The sequence below is a fragment of the Gymnodraco acuticeps genome, unplaced genomic scaffold (assembly GCF_902827175.1).
Source record: "Gymnodraco acuticeps unplaced genomic scaffold, fGymAcu1.1, whole genome shotgun sequence".
Classification (NCBI taxonomy): domain Eukaryota; kingdom Metazoa; phylum Chordata; class Actinopteri; order Perciformes; family Bathydraconidae; genus Gymnodraco; species Gymnodraco acuticeps.
Window position 1 is genome coordinate 574930 of NW_022992187.1, and position 19594 is coordinate 594523.

At 42.5% G+C, this 19594-nt stretch overlaps 1 protein-coding gene across 1 annotated transcript in view; it reads left to right on the forward strand.

Annotated features, from left to right (window-relative positions):
* Window positions 1-1465: 1465 nt before the first annotated feature.
* Window positions 1466-19594, forward strand: part of LOC117539120 (semaphorin-6D-like) — a 148332-nt gene continuing 130203 nt past the window's right edge. Inside the window, exons 1-6 of the mRNA XM_034205148.1 lie at window positions 1466-1658; window positions 4216-4330; window positions 5278-5332; window positions 6324-6326; window positions 7565-7621; window positions 8509-8610. Of these exons, the coding sequence (XP_034061039.1) occupies window positions 1523-1658; window positions 4216-4330; window positions 5278-5332; window positions 6324-6326; window positions 7565-7621; window positions 8509-8610 (468 nt within the window). The 5' untranslated portion in view covers window positions 1466-1522. The remainder of the gene's footprint in view (window positions 1659-4215; window positions 4331-5277; window positions 5333-6323; window positions 6327-7564; window positions 7622-8508; window positions 8611-19594) is intronic.

Here is a 19594-nt window from a genome sequence, read left to right on the forward strand (position 1 = left end):
GCCGCCGCACACCTTTAGTTAATCTGCCAAAAGGCTACATTATAACCCGAAAGTACACAAAAGGTACACTTCAGATGCTTCAAGTTCCTTGACATGCTTCACGCTTTTGAAATTTCACACCGATATCTGTTACGGTTCTTCCACAAAATTTTCACAAGTAAGAAGTTTATCTCATTCAGAACAATGAAAATGCTCTCCTCTCACTGATTACTGCACATCACCATGAAAACCTTTGATCTCTGGACACCTCGTTAGCTCAAATATAAACACCTGTGTAATGGAACACGATGATGTCATCACTCCAACTGACATGCTCAGAGCAGCAGACTTCAGATAATGGTTAACGGTCCTGCCCTCAACAGGCTCTATGTCAATTATGGGGTGTCATCATATGCCGTTTCCATGGCGAGGGATGCGTATCCCTCGCCATAAAAGACGATGTGGCTATAACTCCTATGAAAATATTCAAAAAGTGCTCAAACTTCACATGTGTGATAACAGTCCAACCGTGAAGACAATCTACGGGACAGTTTTGAGATTTCTTCCAATGCTGTTGCCATGGCAACAATGCTCACCATGAAACACGGTTTTTCTCATAACTTCAGTGAAAATGCTCCAACGGCCCAAAACTTCACAGGTTTGGTAAAGATGCAGCCATCAAAGCATCTAAGCGTATTATGGAATGTCATCAAATGCCGTTGGCATGGCGACAGATCATTCGCCATCCAAGTTAGTTCAAAGTTTGCAGTTCAAAGATTCTGCTGCTTTTCCAAGCCTTTTTACTTTATTTTCTTTTTCCAGTGTTCATTTATCATTTCAATCTAAATTATTCACCTTTCTTCTTACACATTACATTTCAGCATAGCAGTTTAGCGTCAGCTTTTCAGCATAAAGCATTCCCACTAGCAATTTCTTCAGGAATTGCATTCTCTAGTTTCACTTGTTTTGCATCAATCTTTGAAACAGGGGTACTTAATATATGTTATAGTTTGGATTCCTAAAGCTTTTAGTCTACTATCCCATCATTCAAGGGTGATTTTCACAATAAGTAATGTTTTTATTTTTGGACGGACAGTAAACATTTACATTTTTTTACTATGTTCAATCTGAATTTACTTTAAAATAAGAAAATTCTATATTGATTCTGACTTTTCTACATCCAACTCACAGGTTTATCATTGCTTTGAGAAAAAAGATTATTAATTTACCCCTTTTAGAAGTGAAGGTATAGTCAAAAAATGTACACCGCTTACAGCATTCGTACGTATTTTTCAACAGGAAATGCATTTTCTCTAACACAACACACACACACACACACACACACACACACACACACACACACACACACACACCACACACACACACACACACACACACATACACACACACACACACACACACACACACACACACACACACTGGCTTTTTCTTGTCTCTAACACTTATCTTTCTGTTTCCTCTCAGACGACACACACCATGACCTGCTGACATCATCACACATCCCCTTTTACTCTCCTAAAAAATGGCTTCGCCCAGCTGGTTTTCACCGTGGCGACGGTCGCTGCTGCTTATCCTTGCTACCTGTTTCCTGTCTGAGTTCGCCTCCAGCACGCACTTCCCCAGAGACCTGGAGCCAATAAGTGTGGTCGGCTCGGCACGTGAGTGGACTGTTTGAGGGTTAAAGAGATGTTAATGCTGTAATGGTCAGAAACGTTGCTATTAGAAACAATGCACAATGTGTTCTGGATAGTAATATGGTCTGTGTTTTACATTAGCAAGCATTGCTAACACTCAGAGCTAAGCTGTACTGGAGAGAGTATGTGTAAAAAAGCAGAAAGAAAAAAAAACTCACCTTGTCGTAAACTCGTGAGAGAAAAAAGCATTTGAGCTCCATACTGTTTCAGAAATAATCCTTGAAGTGGTTTGGAGCATAATATGGTGGGGGCATAAAAAACGTAGATGTCTATATATAAGCTTCTGCAGTGAGGTTCATGGCTGGTGAGGCACTGGCACTGACTCTTCAGGTTTACAAATATTATATTTTGACCTAATCAAAATATAATATTATTTTCAAAAGCCTCTTTAGTCTGATGCTTCAATTAATTTTAAACAGACAGTTCAACAGAAGGATACCCAAAAAATGTAATTTTATCATTTAAATATTGAATTGTTCTCTCTTAGTAAGATCCCATTTTCAATAAAATGATGGTCTTACCTTGACTTGAAGATGAAGTCCATTTGCCTATCCTTCTGGACAAAAATCTCTATTACTTTTTTGTAAAAGTCCTCCTTATGTTCTTGTAGTTTCAAAAGTCTATCATAAATCTAAATGATGGATTTATGATTCGAAAATGATAAAAGTAGGGTAGACATGTGGATATTATCCGGCTGAACAAAACCTGCATTTATCTAACAGGTTTGTTTCCCACAGACCTTATTTGGAGCTATTTTCTAAAATCCTATGGAGAAATCTCATTGCTTTTTTGTGGAGGAAGCCATGCGCAGCTTACTTCCTGGTTTTAGGATGCGTCTCTCTCCTCCTCTTCACCTGCTCTTCACACACCACACTTTTCGCGGCACACGTACTTACAGCCAATCAGCTCTGAATGATGTGAGATGACGTATGGTGGGGATGGCAGCTCTATGCCCCTATGCTCATTATTTTTTGCCACACACATTAAATAGGAAAATACTCTGAGCATGCGCAGTGTAGTTTTTACAGTCACCGTTCACTTAGACTGTGAGAGGGAGGGGCATGATCGGGTTTTTGTCCCACATGGCTCTAAACAGCTCAATAGGCACACACTGTGGACACTAATTAGAAGAACACAGACTAAAACAGCAATGTACAGACGAATCAGATGATTAAACATGATCTTAAAATATATTTGTAATATATTTTAATTTATTTATTGCATTTTGTTGCAATCATTATTTTAATACTTTCTGCTGACACTAGGTGGGGCTGTGCCCCACCTGCCCCTAATGACCAGTCGCCACTGGTGAGGAGACACAGAATCGATCGGTACCTACATTATCACTCCATGATAAGAACTCACGACTTTATAAACAAAACCAGACATCAAAACACGTGGCGCTAGGTAGTTAAAAACGGCAAAATGGCTTACCTTTGTCGTTGTCTGGTCAAAAGTGGTCTTCAATGGCATTAAAACGATAACAACGCTGCTGAAGGTTAATCCATAGGTTAATCCAATGTGTCTGTGTCCCTTTGAAATGATTTCTGATAATCCATAAGCAATAAACCGACTGTTCCGTTTTCAAATGTCAGAGCGAGAGATAGGTTCGCTCTGGCCAAAACTGCATGTACGAAGCCCCCACTTTTTTTTGTTAACGTTGGTGTGTATGTGGAAATTCGCTGTTGATTCTATTGGCTCTAACGGTTAAAAAGAGATGTCAATCACCAAAATCGACCAATGGGTTCCAGAGAAACGGCAACAACGCCCATTTCCACCCAAATCACCCCCAGAGGTGGAGTTATTTTTGCTAAACCTCTCTAAAAAGGTCAAATGTCACTTGTCTTGATACAGGGTACTTATTATATGTTGTACTTTGGATTCCTAAAGCTTTTAGTCTACCATCCCATCATTCAAGGGTGGTTTTCACTTTAAGTAAAAAAGATTTTTTGGACGGACACCATCATTTACAGTTTTTTACTATGTTCAATCTGAATTTTCTTTAAAATAAAAAACATCTATATTGATTCTGACTTTTCTACATCCAACTCACAGGTTTATCATTACTTTGAGAAAAAAGATTATTAATTTAACCCTTTTAGAAGGGAAGATATGGTCATTTGTTCTGGGAATGTCATTTTCGAGCCTGAGACCTGAAAAACAGGGATGGGGTTCAACAGGTTAAGAACACGTCATAACGTCCAGTCCTTCACGAATATTCTCTTTCAGCAGTTTTATGCTTCATATTTTTAAATAATGATTTATACATTATGCAGAAAAAACAGTAGCAAAAATAATTTTGATACATTTCAGCTTGGCGAGAAATTCTCAAACGATTCTACCGGATAGCTCGTAGCTTCCTGTTTTAGCAGCCCTGATGGAAGCTGTAGTACTAAACATCAGAACATAGTCCTACAATTCTCTGACATTACTAAGGCTCAGATTGTACCAGCAACATGGTTCTCCTGTCCTCAAAGACCTATTCTGTCTGTTGGGGATTCACTCTGCTCTCTGTCTGCAGAGGCGTACCAGTTTCCAGGCTTCCAGGGTCTGCTTCAGGACAACGACACCCTGCGTCTGGGTCTGGACTTTCAGAGGCTGCTGCGCATCAACCACATGCTGTACATCGCTGCCAGGTCACACACACACACACACACACACACACACACACACACACACACACACACACACACACACACACACACACACACACACACACACCACACACACACACACACACACACACACACACACACACACACACACACACACACACACACACCACACACACACACACACACACACACACACACACACACACACACACACACACACACACACACACACACACACACACACACACACACACAAGGTCAACCTTAAGGCCCATGGCCCAGCACCTCACCCAACAGCTTGCAAAGATAATAACTAGCTTTCACACTATTCTATGCCGCTTTACAGAAGTACACTTTCAATAACAAAGGGACCTGTGGACTGAAGCGTCTTAATATTGTCCGTTTCCAGCAGCGGCACTCACAGCAGGGATTTGGTTGTAAGAATATTAACAGTACCAAAATGTTCAATCCAAAAAAAGCTGATGCAGAGGGAAGGTTAAAGATTAAATGAGGGCTCAAAGTGAGAGCCTGCATGCCAACTTACTGCGGCACATCGGCACCATCACGGAGCTGTGACACAGCCTGCATTCACACACTGCGACCAGCCCTATCCAAACCCTTTCTACGTCTCTGAAATAATGAGTGACAAGCTGAGATAAGCCTAACCCTCTGAGGGTAACCATAATGCTGTGGCTGAAATTGAGTTTGCGCCACTCTAGATCAACAATTCCCAGTGTTTTGTTCCTTTGAATGTTAAAATGCATTCTGGAAATTGAGAAAATTACTTGCTTCATTAGAAGTAGATCAAATCTGGATCCTAAACCTATAAAAGACACAGTATGATACTTGGGTTAAATTCTGGATTTGACAAAAACAAGCTCTCAGGAAACACAGGCAGTCGCACACTGAGCACAACATGTATTCTACCAGATCTTCTGATGAGTGCACCTGTGCTCTGACCTCTGTAGGGATCACGTGTTTGCAGTGAACCTGACGACAGCTTCAGAAGAGTTTTTTCCCTCAGCTGGTGAGTATATTCAATTCAAAACCTTTATTTATCCAGGTAAAATCCCATTGAGATCAATGATCTATTTTTCAAGGGAGACCTGCAGGTTTATAAAATAAAACGATTATTTCTGTGTTTTTCGCTTCTTGAAAACAGATTTGTGAGAGACGCGTTTCACCTCTGGGTTTGAACATACGCTGGAGCTTTGAATTTCTAAACCACAGAAAAAAACGTTTTCCTAGATGATTGTTTCTATTTAAGCAATGCATTTATGAAACTCCACAGTAATTACAATTCTAAACTAAACACTTGATATCATTTTTCATATTTTGTTTTAAAACAGAGGTTAAAGAAGCTTCCTATTTTAATCTGTGCCAGTGGAGTTAGCTGCTCAAAGGTTAACGGATGCACACAGACCCGAGACATACTAAAGGATTCTGAATATGAATTGCATGGCTATAAATGTTATATCATGCTAACTCACCATGACCTGTGCTGTAAGGGTCAGTGTGTTCATGACAAACTAACATGGTTCCTCATGCAGAATACACAGTATGTAGATTGATGCATGCAATGATCTGCCCTCACCATTCAGGGTCAACACCTTCATCCTTTTGGCATATCGAGGAATACCATTTAGTTGATGAACTATCCTAACAAAAATATATATATATTCTGTATAGTTAAGTTCATGACAACTGTGAGGGGGGGAATTTTTTCACAACTAGTCTTTTTAACTTATGTTAAAGGTGGGATAGGTAAGTTTGAGAAACTGGCTCGCGATACACTTGTTGTTATATTCCATGGAATGCTCTTAACATCCCGATAGCAATGAATATCTGAAGTGCTTTGACAACAAATCCATAATAAAATGTCATCTGTGGAAGCCGTAGTACTGTAAAAAGCCGGCCCGGCTAAAATAACTGGATGGCCTACCTGCCTGTCAGCCTTCCATCTGTGCACAAACTTATCTCGTGCCCTCATTGGTCATGTGCGCGTTCGCTCAAGCTGGTTTCTCCAAAATTACCTACCCCACCTTTAAGGCTATATTACAGCCTTATTTCATATAAGCCTTTTTCTCATCTGAACCTCTGTCTGGCGACTTAGGTCTGCTAATTGTCTGAGTTCCTAAGTGTCAGACGCTTTCTCAGACTGGAAATACTTTCTTTAGTTGAGCCGAGGTTAAAGTGTGGGAGGAAGCTGGTATTACACCACCGTAATGTAGCCACTTGTAATTTGGTAATTGAAGCCTGGTATCTTCTTAGTCAGAAGTTTCAAACCTTTTAGCCTCTGGTAAGAAATGTTTTCTGGCGGACAAAAAGACTAACAAAGCTTAACCACAGTGGCTAAAATCTACCAACATCCCAGATGTATCTGTGCTGCTCCTCTGATTTTGACTCACATACTGTAAGCATCTCTCCCTAAGAGTGGCGAGAGCAGCATCAAAGCTGGCGGCTGACAAACTGCAGAATATCTTTTGCAGAAAAAGCAGTAACTACCAGAGCAGCAGAACAAACCAGAGCATCTTGTGAAGTGGGAAGCAGCACAGAGTGCCTTTCATCTGCAAACCTCTTCCTCATCACAGACAGTGAAGTTTACAGGGTGGCACCTGAGGTCATGGGCCTCTCTGTCTATTGTGTCTCCAGCAGCTCTTTGAAGTGAGATGTGACTTTATTTATCAGTGATCAGACATCAGCAGCGCAGCTGAAGTCCACCTTCTGCATTTCATTCTCCCTCTCTGTGTGAGAAATGTTTTGAATGTTTCAGGTATAACAGGTCCAACTGAGACAGGATCAGGTTACTCACAGAATAAGTCATTTTCTGCCACTATGTGTCTCCAAACCAAATCAATGCCAATTTACGTCATAAAGTGGGAGTTGTTGCTTCACCATCATTGTGGTCTTTACAGTCAGAGAGCAGTTATCCACATAGCTCTCCCCCGACACAAACAAATTCTACATTTTCTTTTGAATAATTAATGTCTTTAAAAGTGTATTTTACCACTGGATGAAAAGCTTTTAAACAACACAGCTGACGCTTACTAAAAGGAGATGCAATGCCACTTCAGGCGACCAAATGTTGACCTTGATTGAAACTCAAACATCTCATCATGATTCATTTTTATTTGTGATCAAAAATCACAATCACAAGTAGAATTATACTCTCTTATTGTCTGTCTGTCTGCTCACGGTGAATGAATAAGTTCATATCCTGTCAGATTCAGATCTGTGCTGTACTCTGTGTTTCAGAAGCTGACATGGCGATCTGAAGACGTCAGCAAGTGTACGGTCAGAGGAAAGAATAGCGTGAGTTTCTTCTGCTTTTCCCTTCTTTTCTTTCCACCCCTTTTGGCTTTTTACCTCATAACTTCCTGTTCCTCTACCATGTCCGGTTTTCTTATACTGCAGTTTAATTTGAGTATTTATGGACGAATGGTTTAAAAAAATGCTAAATATGAAGATGAAATCATCTTACACATTTTGTTATTTGTGAACAGCAGAGACTCTGTAAACTAGTGTTTCATCTCAAGCCGCACGATTTGGAAAAAAAACCTAATTCTGATTAAATGTAATGATATTCAATTGCAATATGATATGATACGCAGCTGGTATTACACCACGTCATGTAGCCGCTCGCAATTTGGTAATTGAAGCCGGGTCTCTTCTTAGTCAGAAGTTTCAAACTTCTTAGCCTCTCTGGTAAGACATTTTTCATCCCATCCCAGATGTCATACATCCCAGATGTATCTGTGCCGCTCCTCTGGTTTTGACTCACATAAGCATCGTTCCCTAAAAATGGCGAGAGCAGCATCAAAGCTGACGGCTGACAAACTGCAGAATATCTGAGCAGCAGAACAAACTAGAGCATCTCGTGATGTGAGAGGCAGCACGGAGTCCCTTTCATCTGCAAATCATCCTTCTCACTAGCTTTGAAAAATATATTAAATTGATCATAGTGCAATTTTGTTCCTTACCAAACAAAATAAGGTAAGTCTGTAGCAATACGATGTTTAGGCCAGCATATCTGTGCAGTTCTACAAAATTAATTCTAAACGATATTAAACGCATATTTACCATATTGCAATTACAACAAGATGTGGAATAATTGTGCAGCCCTAGTTTCAACCCTGACAGTCGTGATCAATAAGTGTTATAGAGAGTAGAAGACACTTTTTTGGTTTGTTGGGTTTTAGGACGAGTGCTACAACTACGTCAAAGTGCTGGTGCCGCGAGATGACGAGACGCTGTTCGCCTGCGGTACCAACGCCTTCAACCCCACCTGCAGGAACTACAAGGTGAAGTAACTGTCAGTGCTGCGGTAGGCTGCACACTGAATATATACCCCACATCTGTTCTAACACATCATCTTCCACCAGGGGTGTCCATTTTTATTTGGCCCTCAGCAAATTCAGAAAGTATGGCCCTGTCTTAGACTCTTTCCCCAGCTCCATACACATCTATTCTCTTGTAATGGTTTGTCTTAATATCTGAACAGAGAAGAACAGGAAATACACTGCAGACTATCCTTTTCCCGAGAAAAAAAACTAAACCAAAATAAATTCAGGATAAATTACATACGCAAACCAACATACTAAAATGTTTCCTCTTCCTATTTAAATAATTCTTTTTTCATGGTACATTTTACTTTTGAAATAGTAAGTACATACTGTTCTTATTACTTTATGTTGCTGTTTTCTTGCAACAATAAACAAAGTAGATGTAGCTTATATATTTACTTTACAGAATGTAATAACAACAAGAGTGTATAGGTGTGTTCATGGGCGTAATTTTCACTGGGGACAGGGGGGACATGTCCCCCCACTTTTCAAAATCCCGTTTGTCCCCCACCCCACTTTTCAAATGTGTTTATTATCATTTTCTTACGTAAGCGGTCATCGTCTGTGTGTGTGAGAGAGAGAGAGAGAGAGAGAGAGAGAGAGAGAGAGAGAGAGAGAGAGGAGAGAGAGAGAGAGAGATGAGAGAGAGAGAGAGAGAGAGAGAGAGAGAGAGAGAGAGAGAGAGGAGAGATAGAGAGAGAGAGAGAGAGAGAGATGAGAGAGAGAGAGAGGAGAGAGAGAGGAGAGAGAGAGAGACGGGGTTGTTGGTTGTTGTTAGCATCTGGTGCTAGCTCGGAGCTAACGGAGATTAGAAGCTGCTTCAACAATAAGGAGAGGGAGAGTCCTCTCCTGTGGGACTGAGAGCGATAATGTCAAACGGTTTGGTCATCTATGTAAACAAATATTTCCATCTATCTAATATAGTTGTTCAAAATAAGTTAATAAATCATTCCACTGTGTGCTATAGGTCAGTAAAAAATAAAAAAACACAGTTTAAAAGGGGAGTGATTAGTCAAATATGCATAAATAAAAAGAAAGAATGCAGACTAGGTAAGATAAAGATAGGAGTATATCAGTTATATGTTATTGCTTGTGAGCCTATTCTAATGGTTTTTCGAGTATTGAAATATATACAGTTCTGTTTCATATGAGTGTTGAGAGCTGTATCCATACATCTCTTAATTTGTGCACCAGATTGATGCCTTTAACTTCAATTTAAAGAAACAAATCTTCCTGGGGGTGCATGCCCCCAGATCCCCCTAAAGCAGTGGTTCCCAACCTGGGGGACCCCCTTGGGGGGGGGCGCCAAACATCGCAGGGTGTGCGCCAGGCCTCAGATGATTTGAGGCCTAATATCATATTTAGACTTTTTGTTTTTACATATAATTGTTACACAATACATGATTGTCGCTAAAAGCCTTGTCTCTACATTACAATAAACTATAACAAATAATTGATTAATTAATTAAAATAAAAATTCAAGTTAGTAGCTAATAAACGGGCGGTGGCTTGGCAACTGGAAGGTCACCAGTTCAAGTACCGGAAGGACCAAGTGCTACCGAGGTGTCCCTGAGCAAGGCACCGTTCCCTAAAAACTGCTCCCCAACTATGGGCAAATAGCAGGGGCAGATGGGGCTCATAGCCATGGAAGGCAACCCATCTAGGAGAAGAACATTCTGAACTAAAACCAGGACTGAGAGGAGTTGCGCCCCCTAGTCCTTAATCAGCATAGTAAAGCCAACCATGAAGAACAGAGTCATCCCAAATCCTATACTTCCAGCGGCGGGATACTTCAGATTCATCCAGTTTGTGACAGTAGTTGTAGCATTTTTGAGACTTTTAAACTTTAATTACAGCTGTTGCCTTGACTGTTCCCCCCCCCCCCCCCCCCCTGTTTGTGTGTGTGTGGGGGGGGGGGGGCGCAACTTCCAACAACAGGAGTCATTTGGGGGGGCTCTCGGGGAAAAAGGTTGGGAATCCCTGCCCTAGAGGGTGTGAGGTCATCACAAATAAAACAGGTTCACATGGATAGGATACTAGATAAGTTTGCACGCTCATTATATACACTACACATTTTTCTTGGATTAGTTAACACCATAGTCCCTAATATATTTGTAGAAAGGCAGGAAATGGAATTAAATCGAGAACAATGTTTCATTGCGGAGAACCCCCTGTTTTGTCCCCCCCCCCACTTCTCAAACCAAAGTTACACCCTTGGGTGTGTTTTTATGTTGGTGTGTGTGTGTGTGTGTTTTCACATTTGTGTGTTTCTGTTCTATTGCTATCCTTCTGATTATCCAATAACTTAATCACTAGCGTTAGTTATCCCGCAGAGAGGCATGTCTCAGGGACGAGGACACTTTTATTCTGCCAGCGTTCCTTTCACTCGTTCAGTTTCTAATTGAAAGTGTTAGACAGCTCGATACCTCTTCAGAACCATACACATGCCTTGACAAAAAACAGTATTTCAGGTGTCAATCCAGTCGTGGTCCCTTTTTATGCTGCTGCAGCGCTGAGGGTTAGAGTGACAGAAGCTAACCCTGTTTAGCTTCCTAGCTCTTTGAAACATGCGCCCGTATATGAGAAGCTTTTATCCTTTTGCTTAAGAGTTTGGATCCAAAACGAGATAAAAAGCACTGTAAAGACGCTGTTGTATTGCTTGCTTGATAAATAAAATCAGCTTGTACTGAGCAGGAAATCATTAAAGAGCTATTTCGAACACTCAAGATGCTGCAGTTTCAAGATCCTCAGTGAGGAAGCATTAGCCATTCAGCTAACGTAGCTTCTGAACAAAGTGTTATAATCAAAACAGCTGCAGGCTGACAAATAATTATCATCAGAGAGCTATCAGCTTAGCTAACACAACAATGACATTATTGTGGTGTTATTGTGCTGTGTGTGTGTGTTAGCCAATAGTAGTGAAGCCTTACGGGCATGGTTCAGTGACGTCATAGGGAGACGACATGTGATGGTAACGGAGCATGTAAGCTAGGGGTGTTCTAGCATGTGAGCGACCAATAAAGAGACACGTAATTGTGACAGTTGACCTCACATGTATTATTGAATAACACAACAATTATCACCGGCATTTTAACCCTTTCATGCATGAATTATGAAAGCCTCAGTCAGGATTTTTTTACCAAGTGTTTTTATTGCTCTTGGTGCATGAAAAACAAGATTTGAACTTTTTTTTTTTTAATCTAGTTTTTTCAAAGAGATTTTTATATGTCCACTCAGGTGGACATATGCGTTCAGGGTTTGAACTGAAGGGATGTACATTTTGAAAAAATGATAAATAAAGATGTGCAAACTTAAAATTACATTATAATAACATAAGTATGTTGATTTACGGCCCAAATAGATATTGCAGATGAAGTATTTTCAAGAATAACCAGGGCCAGGGGCCAATTTGAGGCCCCACGCACAGTTATTTGATGAGTGCTAGTGGAGCCTCGCAGCGGCGAAACCGTGCCGCGCCACCCTAATTGCGCCACTTAAGCGCATAGGTGCGCCTCAGATGAGGCCCCCCTCCGCAAGGTGTGGCCCCCTCCACAAGGTGAGGCCCCACACAGTCTGCATGATCTGCCTGTAGGGAGGGACGGCCCTGGGAACAACAGCAGCAGTACCAGTATGAATAGTTGAAATATAGCCAGTGATGCATGACGTCCACTGTAGTGGACAGGTGGTTAATCATGATTCCCTGCAAACATAAAATAAATACTTTGATCATTTATGAATTATATGATTCTTTAGTTGTTACTTGATGTCACCACCTTTTTATACCTGCAGGGGACGCTTTCCATAAAAGGATTGGCAAGATATAGTTGGGTGACTTGGTCCATGTGGCTTTCTGTCGTCCATCTTGGTTTAGAGACATGTATCATGCACTTACACTGACTTGGCACTGAGTGGCAGTGTATGGGATGATGCAATAGGGTCCTATGTAGTGGCTGATGGTGCAACTATGCAAAAAAACCCAATGCATATACAAGAAAACGCCTTTTGAATAGCTGTCCACTGTAGTGACCTCTATGCATGCAAGGGTTAAATAAGATGCTATGCTGAGAATGTAAAACAAAATAAGAAAGGCCCTGGATATGAAAGGGAACTGTATACAGCATCGGAGGTACACAGTCTTGAGATACATGAACATGCACCAACAGAAATACATGCAGTAGTGAAAAGTTGGCAAAGTGGAGAGGCTACTAGTTGTTCAGCACCCGGAGCAGTTGGGAGTCCGGTGCCTTGCTCAAGGGCACCTCGGCAGTACAAGAGGTGAACTGGCACCAGCTACCAGTCCACACTCTATATTTTTTTGGTCCGATTTGGACTTGAACCGCAACCCTTCGGTTCCGATGCCAAGTCCTGGATCGGTTCCCAGCCCAAGTCCCTACAGACTGAGCCACTGCTGCTAGCCAAAATAAGTGCCAGTCTTCCATAATTATGTCACTATGTTACGGTAAACAAAGGAGTCCAATGGAGGTGTTCGTTGTTTTGGAATTGTCCCTCCCCTTAGTTCAATGTAAATGCACACACATTAACATGTATCACATAAACACAGCGATTTGCATCGTTTCTAAAGTCTCTCTTTTATAATTATGTGGCAGTAGCCGCAGAGGGGAGGATAGGTGAATGTATTTGTTAAAGTTGGTTTGATTACACCATTCACAATTCCGACAACGCCACCTTGGGAGTTTCACCCAAGGAAATATTAACACTTCTTTCAGTTATAGAGAGGACACATAGGTTCGAATACTAATGGAGCAGGAGACGCGGTTTCAAGTTATCAAAAATATACAATTTTATTTGGCACAAGTCACTAGTTAAAATGCAATTAAAACAGTCACACAGGGCTGTAGCACAAAGGGAGAAATAAATGAATTAGGGGCTGAGGCTTACCAGTGGGGGGATAGGGTCGACGAGTGAGTGGAAGGATCCCCAAACAAACCAAACTTAAATCACCCCAGTCATACGTGCAGGAAATCAAATCCCGGGGGAGCACATCACACACAAAAGGAGAGAGGAAAACCACCACCTTGGACACCATTACCACCACCTTCAGCTCTCAGTAACTAAGTAGGGAAACAAGAGGGAAACGCAGTTAATGGGGGCTAAATACGTAAATCAAAGTAATAAACAAACACAATATCAAATATGTTCTCATAAGCAGATGATAACTTGTGTAAACATTTAAGAATAAAACAAATCAAAAGAGAAAAGGTTCAGTTAAACAAAAATAAACAATTAACTAGAATAAAATAAACAAACTAATTTAAATCAAGTTGGCCAAAGTAAGGACAAGTTATAGAGGGAGTTAGCCCCAGTGACTTCCACACTTCGAGTGTCGGCCCAAGCAAGGCAGCAGGAAGGCGTGCAGTTAAAGCAGCACTTTAACTGGTGAGCGAGCCTCCGCAGTAGGTGACGCAAAGCTGGCCAGAAGCAGCAATCAGAAGCCACAATGTGGTAACGGTAGCCCAAACATCTAGGCAGGATCAACAGCAGTTGTGACGTTACTGCCGATAAACATACTTTCTCCGGTGAAGCAAAACAGCAGATGTCCCTTAACCATTGGATTGGCCCTAGGTTTATGAATAAATACAAACATTAATATCAATAAAAGTAATGAGGTGGATTGACCAAATAGATTGCCGTACAGCGCACATACCGATCAGGCTTTCCTATCGATAACGCAGAGAGGGGAGAGCTTCATGCTTTTTATGGCTGCGTTGACAGGCTGCACGCGGAGGATCCTCCACTAGGTGAGGCAAAGCAGGGCTAAGTATCAATACGCTGGTAAATTGCAGAACCTTTCCTGAAGCAAGCAATGCAATGCAACATACCTGCACCGGTGGCGGAAGCAAACACGGCAAACACGCAAGTGGGGCGGGTCTGTGTCAAGCCCCCAGGAAGTGCGCCGGAATCTGATGAGAATATTCGTGCTGGTCAAACGGCGGTACTACACTTCCTTTAGGTTGCTGGGCCCGGAAACACTTTTTCCCATTGACTTACATGGGGAAAGAGTGGTCTGTAACACGTTGGATAATTTTTTTTAAACTAAATAAACTACCCAGTATGAACGTTTGTATAGCCCTTATTAAAAACATTCGTTCCTCAAGTTGTAAAAATGTGCTAATAACGTTATTCTGAGAGTTATTTCCCTCGGCATTATGAACGCGCATCTAACCCACGGGACCGCGCCGCCCGGCACGTTCATGTCACGTGTTAAATACTACATGAGTTTCTCTTTACCCATGGATGCACAATAACAACGGACCCATATCGCCTTACTGCCAGCCCACGGAGCTGTAATAATGGATATATTGCACATGTTTGCTGTAATTTATCATTTGTAAAATATTATACTACATGGGCTGTATGATGTAAATGTTGTACCGTAAATGTTGTATTAAATAAAGTTAATATTACCGACGTTAGATTAACGTCCCTGTAGCTTATTATTGCACTAAGAAGCTTATTGCATTGTATATATATATATACAGTGCAATCATTCTTTCATGCTAAATTAAGCTCTGTTGGATATCACTAGATCCTGTTACAGCGTAATATAAGTACATAACGATTGATGTGTACATTAGCATAATTGCTAGCTAGCCGCTAGCTGCTAACTGTCGCCTCGTTAATATCAAATCCATCATAATAACATTACACATTACATTACATTACATTACATTGCATTTAGCTGACGCTTTTATCCAAAGCGACTTACAATAAGTACATTCAACCAGAAAGACACAACCTTGAAGAAAACAGAATCATATAAGTACATCAGGTTTCATAGAGCCAAACATTTCAAGTGCTACTCAACTGGCTTTAGGTAATCCAGTCCTTTATTAGTATAAAAGTGCTTCGTTAATAGTTCTAACGCTCGAAGTGGAGTCGAAAGAGATGAGTTTTCAGTTTGCGCCGGAAGATGTGCAAGCTATCTGCCGTCCTGATGTCAATGGGGAGCTCATTCCACCATCTTGGAGCCAGGACAGCAAACCCACGTATTTTCGCCGATGGGAACTTGGGTCCCCCTCGCAGCGAGGGCGCAACGAGTCGTTTGGCTGATGCAGAGCGTAGTGCACGCGCTGGGGTGTACGGTTTAACCATGTCCTGGATGTAGGAAGGGCCAGATCCATTCGCAGCATGGTAAGCAAGTACCAGTGTCTTGAAGTGGATTCTAGCAGTTACCGGAAGCCAGTGAAGGGAGCGGAGGAGCGGAGTGGTGTGGGAGAATTTAGGAAGGTTGAAGACCAGACGAGCCGCTGCATTCTGGATGAGCTGCAGAGGTCGGATGGCACATGCAGGTAGACCAGCCAGGAGGGAGTTGCAGTAGTCTAGGCGTGAGATGACGAGAGCCTGGACCAGAACCTGAGTCGCTTTCTGAGTCAGCTGGGGACGTATCTTCCTGATGTTGTAAAGCGTGTATCTGCAGCAACGGGTTGTAGCAGCGATGTTTGCAGTGAAGGACAGGTTGTTATCTAGGATCACACCCAGATTCCATGCAGTCTGAGTCGGGGAAACAACTGAGGTGCCGATGTTGATTGTTAGGTCAAGAGTGGGACAATCTTTTCCCGGGAGGAAGAGCAGCTCAGTCTTGTCAAGGTTGAGCTTGAGGTGGTAAGCAGACATCCACTGAGAGATGTCAGCTAGACAAGCAGAGATGCGTGCAACGACCTGGGTCTCTGAGCGGGGAAAGGACAGAATTAATTGGGTGTCATCAGCGTAGCAGTGGTAAGAAAAACCATGCGGGCTAATGACTGATCCGAGCGAGTTTGTGTACACGGAGAAGAGGAGGGGACCAAGAACAGAGCCCTGAGGGACCCCCGTAGTTAATTGACAAGGGTCGGACTCAGACCCTCTCCAAGTCACCCTGTAGGTACGGTCTTTCAGGTATGAGGCGAGGAGGGAAAGTGCAGAGCCTGAAACTCCAAGTTTTTGGAGAGTGCGAAGGAGGATCTGATGATTCACCGTGTCGAATGCGGCAGACAGGTCCAATAGGATGATGACAGAGGAGAGGGATGCAGTTTTGGCAGTGTGCAGTTCCTCCGTGACAGCAATGAGAGCAGTTTCTGTGGAATGACCTGCCTTGAAACCAGACTGGTGCTGATCCAGAAGGTTGTTCTGATTGAGATAACAGGAGAGTTGTTTAAAGACAGCGCGTTCAAGTGATTTAGACAGGAACGGGAGGAGAGAGACAGGCCTGTAGTTTATAACATCAGACGGGTTGAGAGTGGGTTTCTTTAGGAGAGGGTTTACTCTTGCCTCCTTGAGACTGTTTGGAAAGTGACCAGAAGTTAGAGAAGTGTTGATGAAATGGGTGAGAAACGGTAGAATATCAGGAGCAATAGTCTGAAGGAAGTTTGAAGGGATAGGGTCCAGAGGACAGGTGGTAGGGCGGGCAGAGGTAATGAGGGTAAGAACCTCACTTGGAGAGAGAGGGGAAAAGGAGGTAAGTGTGTTGGTGAAAGTGGGTAACAAAGTCGCTTGACAGAAGTGAGGAGGGGGGAGGAGCTTTTGGAGGGTCCAAGAGGGTGGAGAAGATGGAAAATAGTTTTTTAGGATTGGAATAGGAAGATTGGATCTTATCTTGAAAGAAAGTGCTTTTTGCCTGAGAGATCGAAGCAGAGAAAGAGGAGAGGAGAGCTTGATAGGTTAGGAGGTCGTCACGGTGTTTGGATTTCCACCATTTCCGCTCTGCTGCCCTAAGGACGGTTCTATTAGCACGCAGTGCATCATTTAGCCAGGGAGCAGGAGGGGACTGACGAGCCTGCCGAGATGTGAGAGGACAGAGCGAGTCCAGAGTGGATGAGAGAGTAGAGAGGAGAGTTTCTGCAGCAGAGTTTGGAGGCAGGAGATGGAACGAATCAGAGGAAGGGAGGGCTGAGAGCACCGACGAGGCAAAGGTAGAGGGGGAGAGGGAGCGAAGGTTACGGCGGACAAGTGCAGGATGGGAAGAGATTAGTTTGTTATGTTTGGAAAGGGATAGAGAGAATGAAATGAAGAAGTGATCGGATGTGTGGAGCGGGTTTACAGAGAGGTTAGAAGTAGAGCAGTTCCTTGAGAATATGAGATCAAGGACATTGCCAGCTTTATGAGTCGGTGGGGACGGAGACAGTGAGAAAGCAAAGGCGGTTAACAGAGATGTTAGTTCGTCTATCTTCCCCGTCTGGAGGTTGAAGTCTCCGAGAAGTACAGCGGGAGGGCCAGTTTCAGGGATGAGTGAGAGGAGATTATCTAATTCCTCCAAGAAGTCCCCCAAGGCGCCTGGTGGACGGTAGAGAACAACAATGGTTAACTGTATAGGATGGGTTACTGTGACGGCATGGAATTCAAAGGTGGAAGGAGTGAAGTTAGGTAGCTTGAAGAGGGAAAAGCTCCATTTGGGAGAGAGCAGGAGACCAGTGCCACCTCCTCTGCCAGTGGGTCTGGGTGTATGGGAGAAGGAATATGCAGTGGAGAGAGCTGCTGGGGTGGATGTGTTGGATGGAGTAATCCAGGTCTCAGTGAGAGCAAGGAAATCCAGAGACTGCAGGGAGGCGTAGCCAGAGATGAAGTCAGCCTTAGAAACAGCTGACTGGCAATTCCACAGGCCACCAGAAACTAGATGTTGGATCTCAGTGGAGCACGTGGGATAGACGAGAGCAGGCCGGTTATATCGATTAGGAGATACACGGGGCCAGTGATAATTGCGAGAAGACACATGAACAGGAATGGAGAAAATACACATGATTATAGCATGAGGGGCTAGAAAACTAAAGAAAAGATAAATAAGACACCAGCTCAATCAGAGTAGGATTTGCCTCCTCTTTGCCTCCCTCGTGACTCCCGCAGGACTCCAATGTCTTTGTCAGTCTTACTCCCGCAGGACTCCAATGTCTTTGTCAGTCTTCGGCTGTCTGACGCTGAAGCTGACGCTCCAGGAAAGAGCTACCCAAAAATGGACGCCTGATTGCTCAGTTCACACAGCTGTAGGGCCACGGCCCTCTAATTAGTTAACTATCTACAGCTGATGGGCGACAATAGACTGTGCCTATATTAATGCTCGGCTTGGGTGCTGAGACCTGTAAAGCAGGTTTCGCCTGAGCAGATCTGAGATTTAAAATCTCTCAAACGCGATTTAGCCGTTAAAGCTACAATAACAATTTATACAGAGTCGAATAAATGAAACAGAGAAGTCGAATTAAACAAGAATATAACTTACAGTGGTTGCTGCGTCAATAGGTAATGTCGTCACCGGGTCCAGATGCACACTGAGTTCATCAGATTTTAAATGCGGTATTTAAATGCTTTTTAAGGTACAAAATGACTGAGTCACGCGGTTGTACTTCACGCTATCAATAGACTGGCCGTGCCTATATTAATGCAGGCTTGAGTGCTGAGACCTGTAAAGCAGGTTTCGCCTGAGCAGATCTGAGATTTAAAATCTCTCAAACGCGATTTAGCCGTTTAAGCTACAATAACAATTTATACAGAGTCGAATAAATGAAACAGAGAAGTCTAATTAAACAAGAATATAGCTTACAGTGGTTGCTGCGTCAATAGGTAATGTCGTCACCGGGTCCAGATGCACACTGAGTTCATCAGATTTTAAATGCGGTATTTAAATGCTTTTTAAGGTACAAAATGACTGAGTCACGCGGTTGTACTTCACGCTATCAATAGACTGGCCGTGCCTATATTAATGCAATTTAATTATTTTAACCTGCTTTATTTGGTGGTGGACGTCACATCCTCTAGGGTCCGGGGGCATGCACCCCCAGGAAGATTTTTTTTAAATGTTGAAGTTAAATGCATCAATCTGGTGCACTTTGAGCTAGGGCTGCTAAATTAATCGTATTTTAATCGCAATTACGATTTTGGCTTGCAACGATTATGAAAACAACATAATCGAAATAAAACAATTTTATTTTTTTTAAATAGGTTTTTCAGTTGAGTT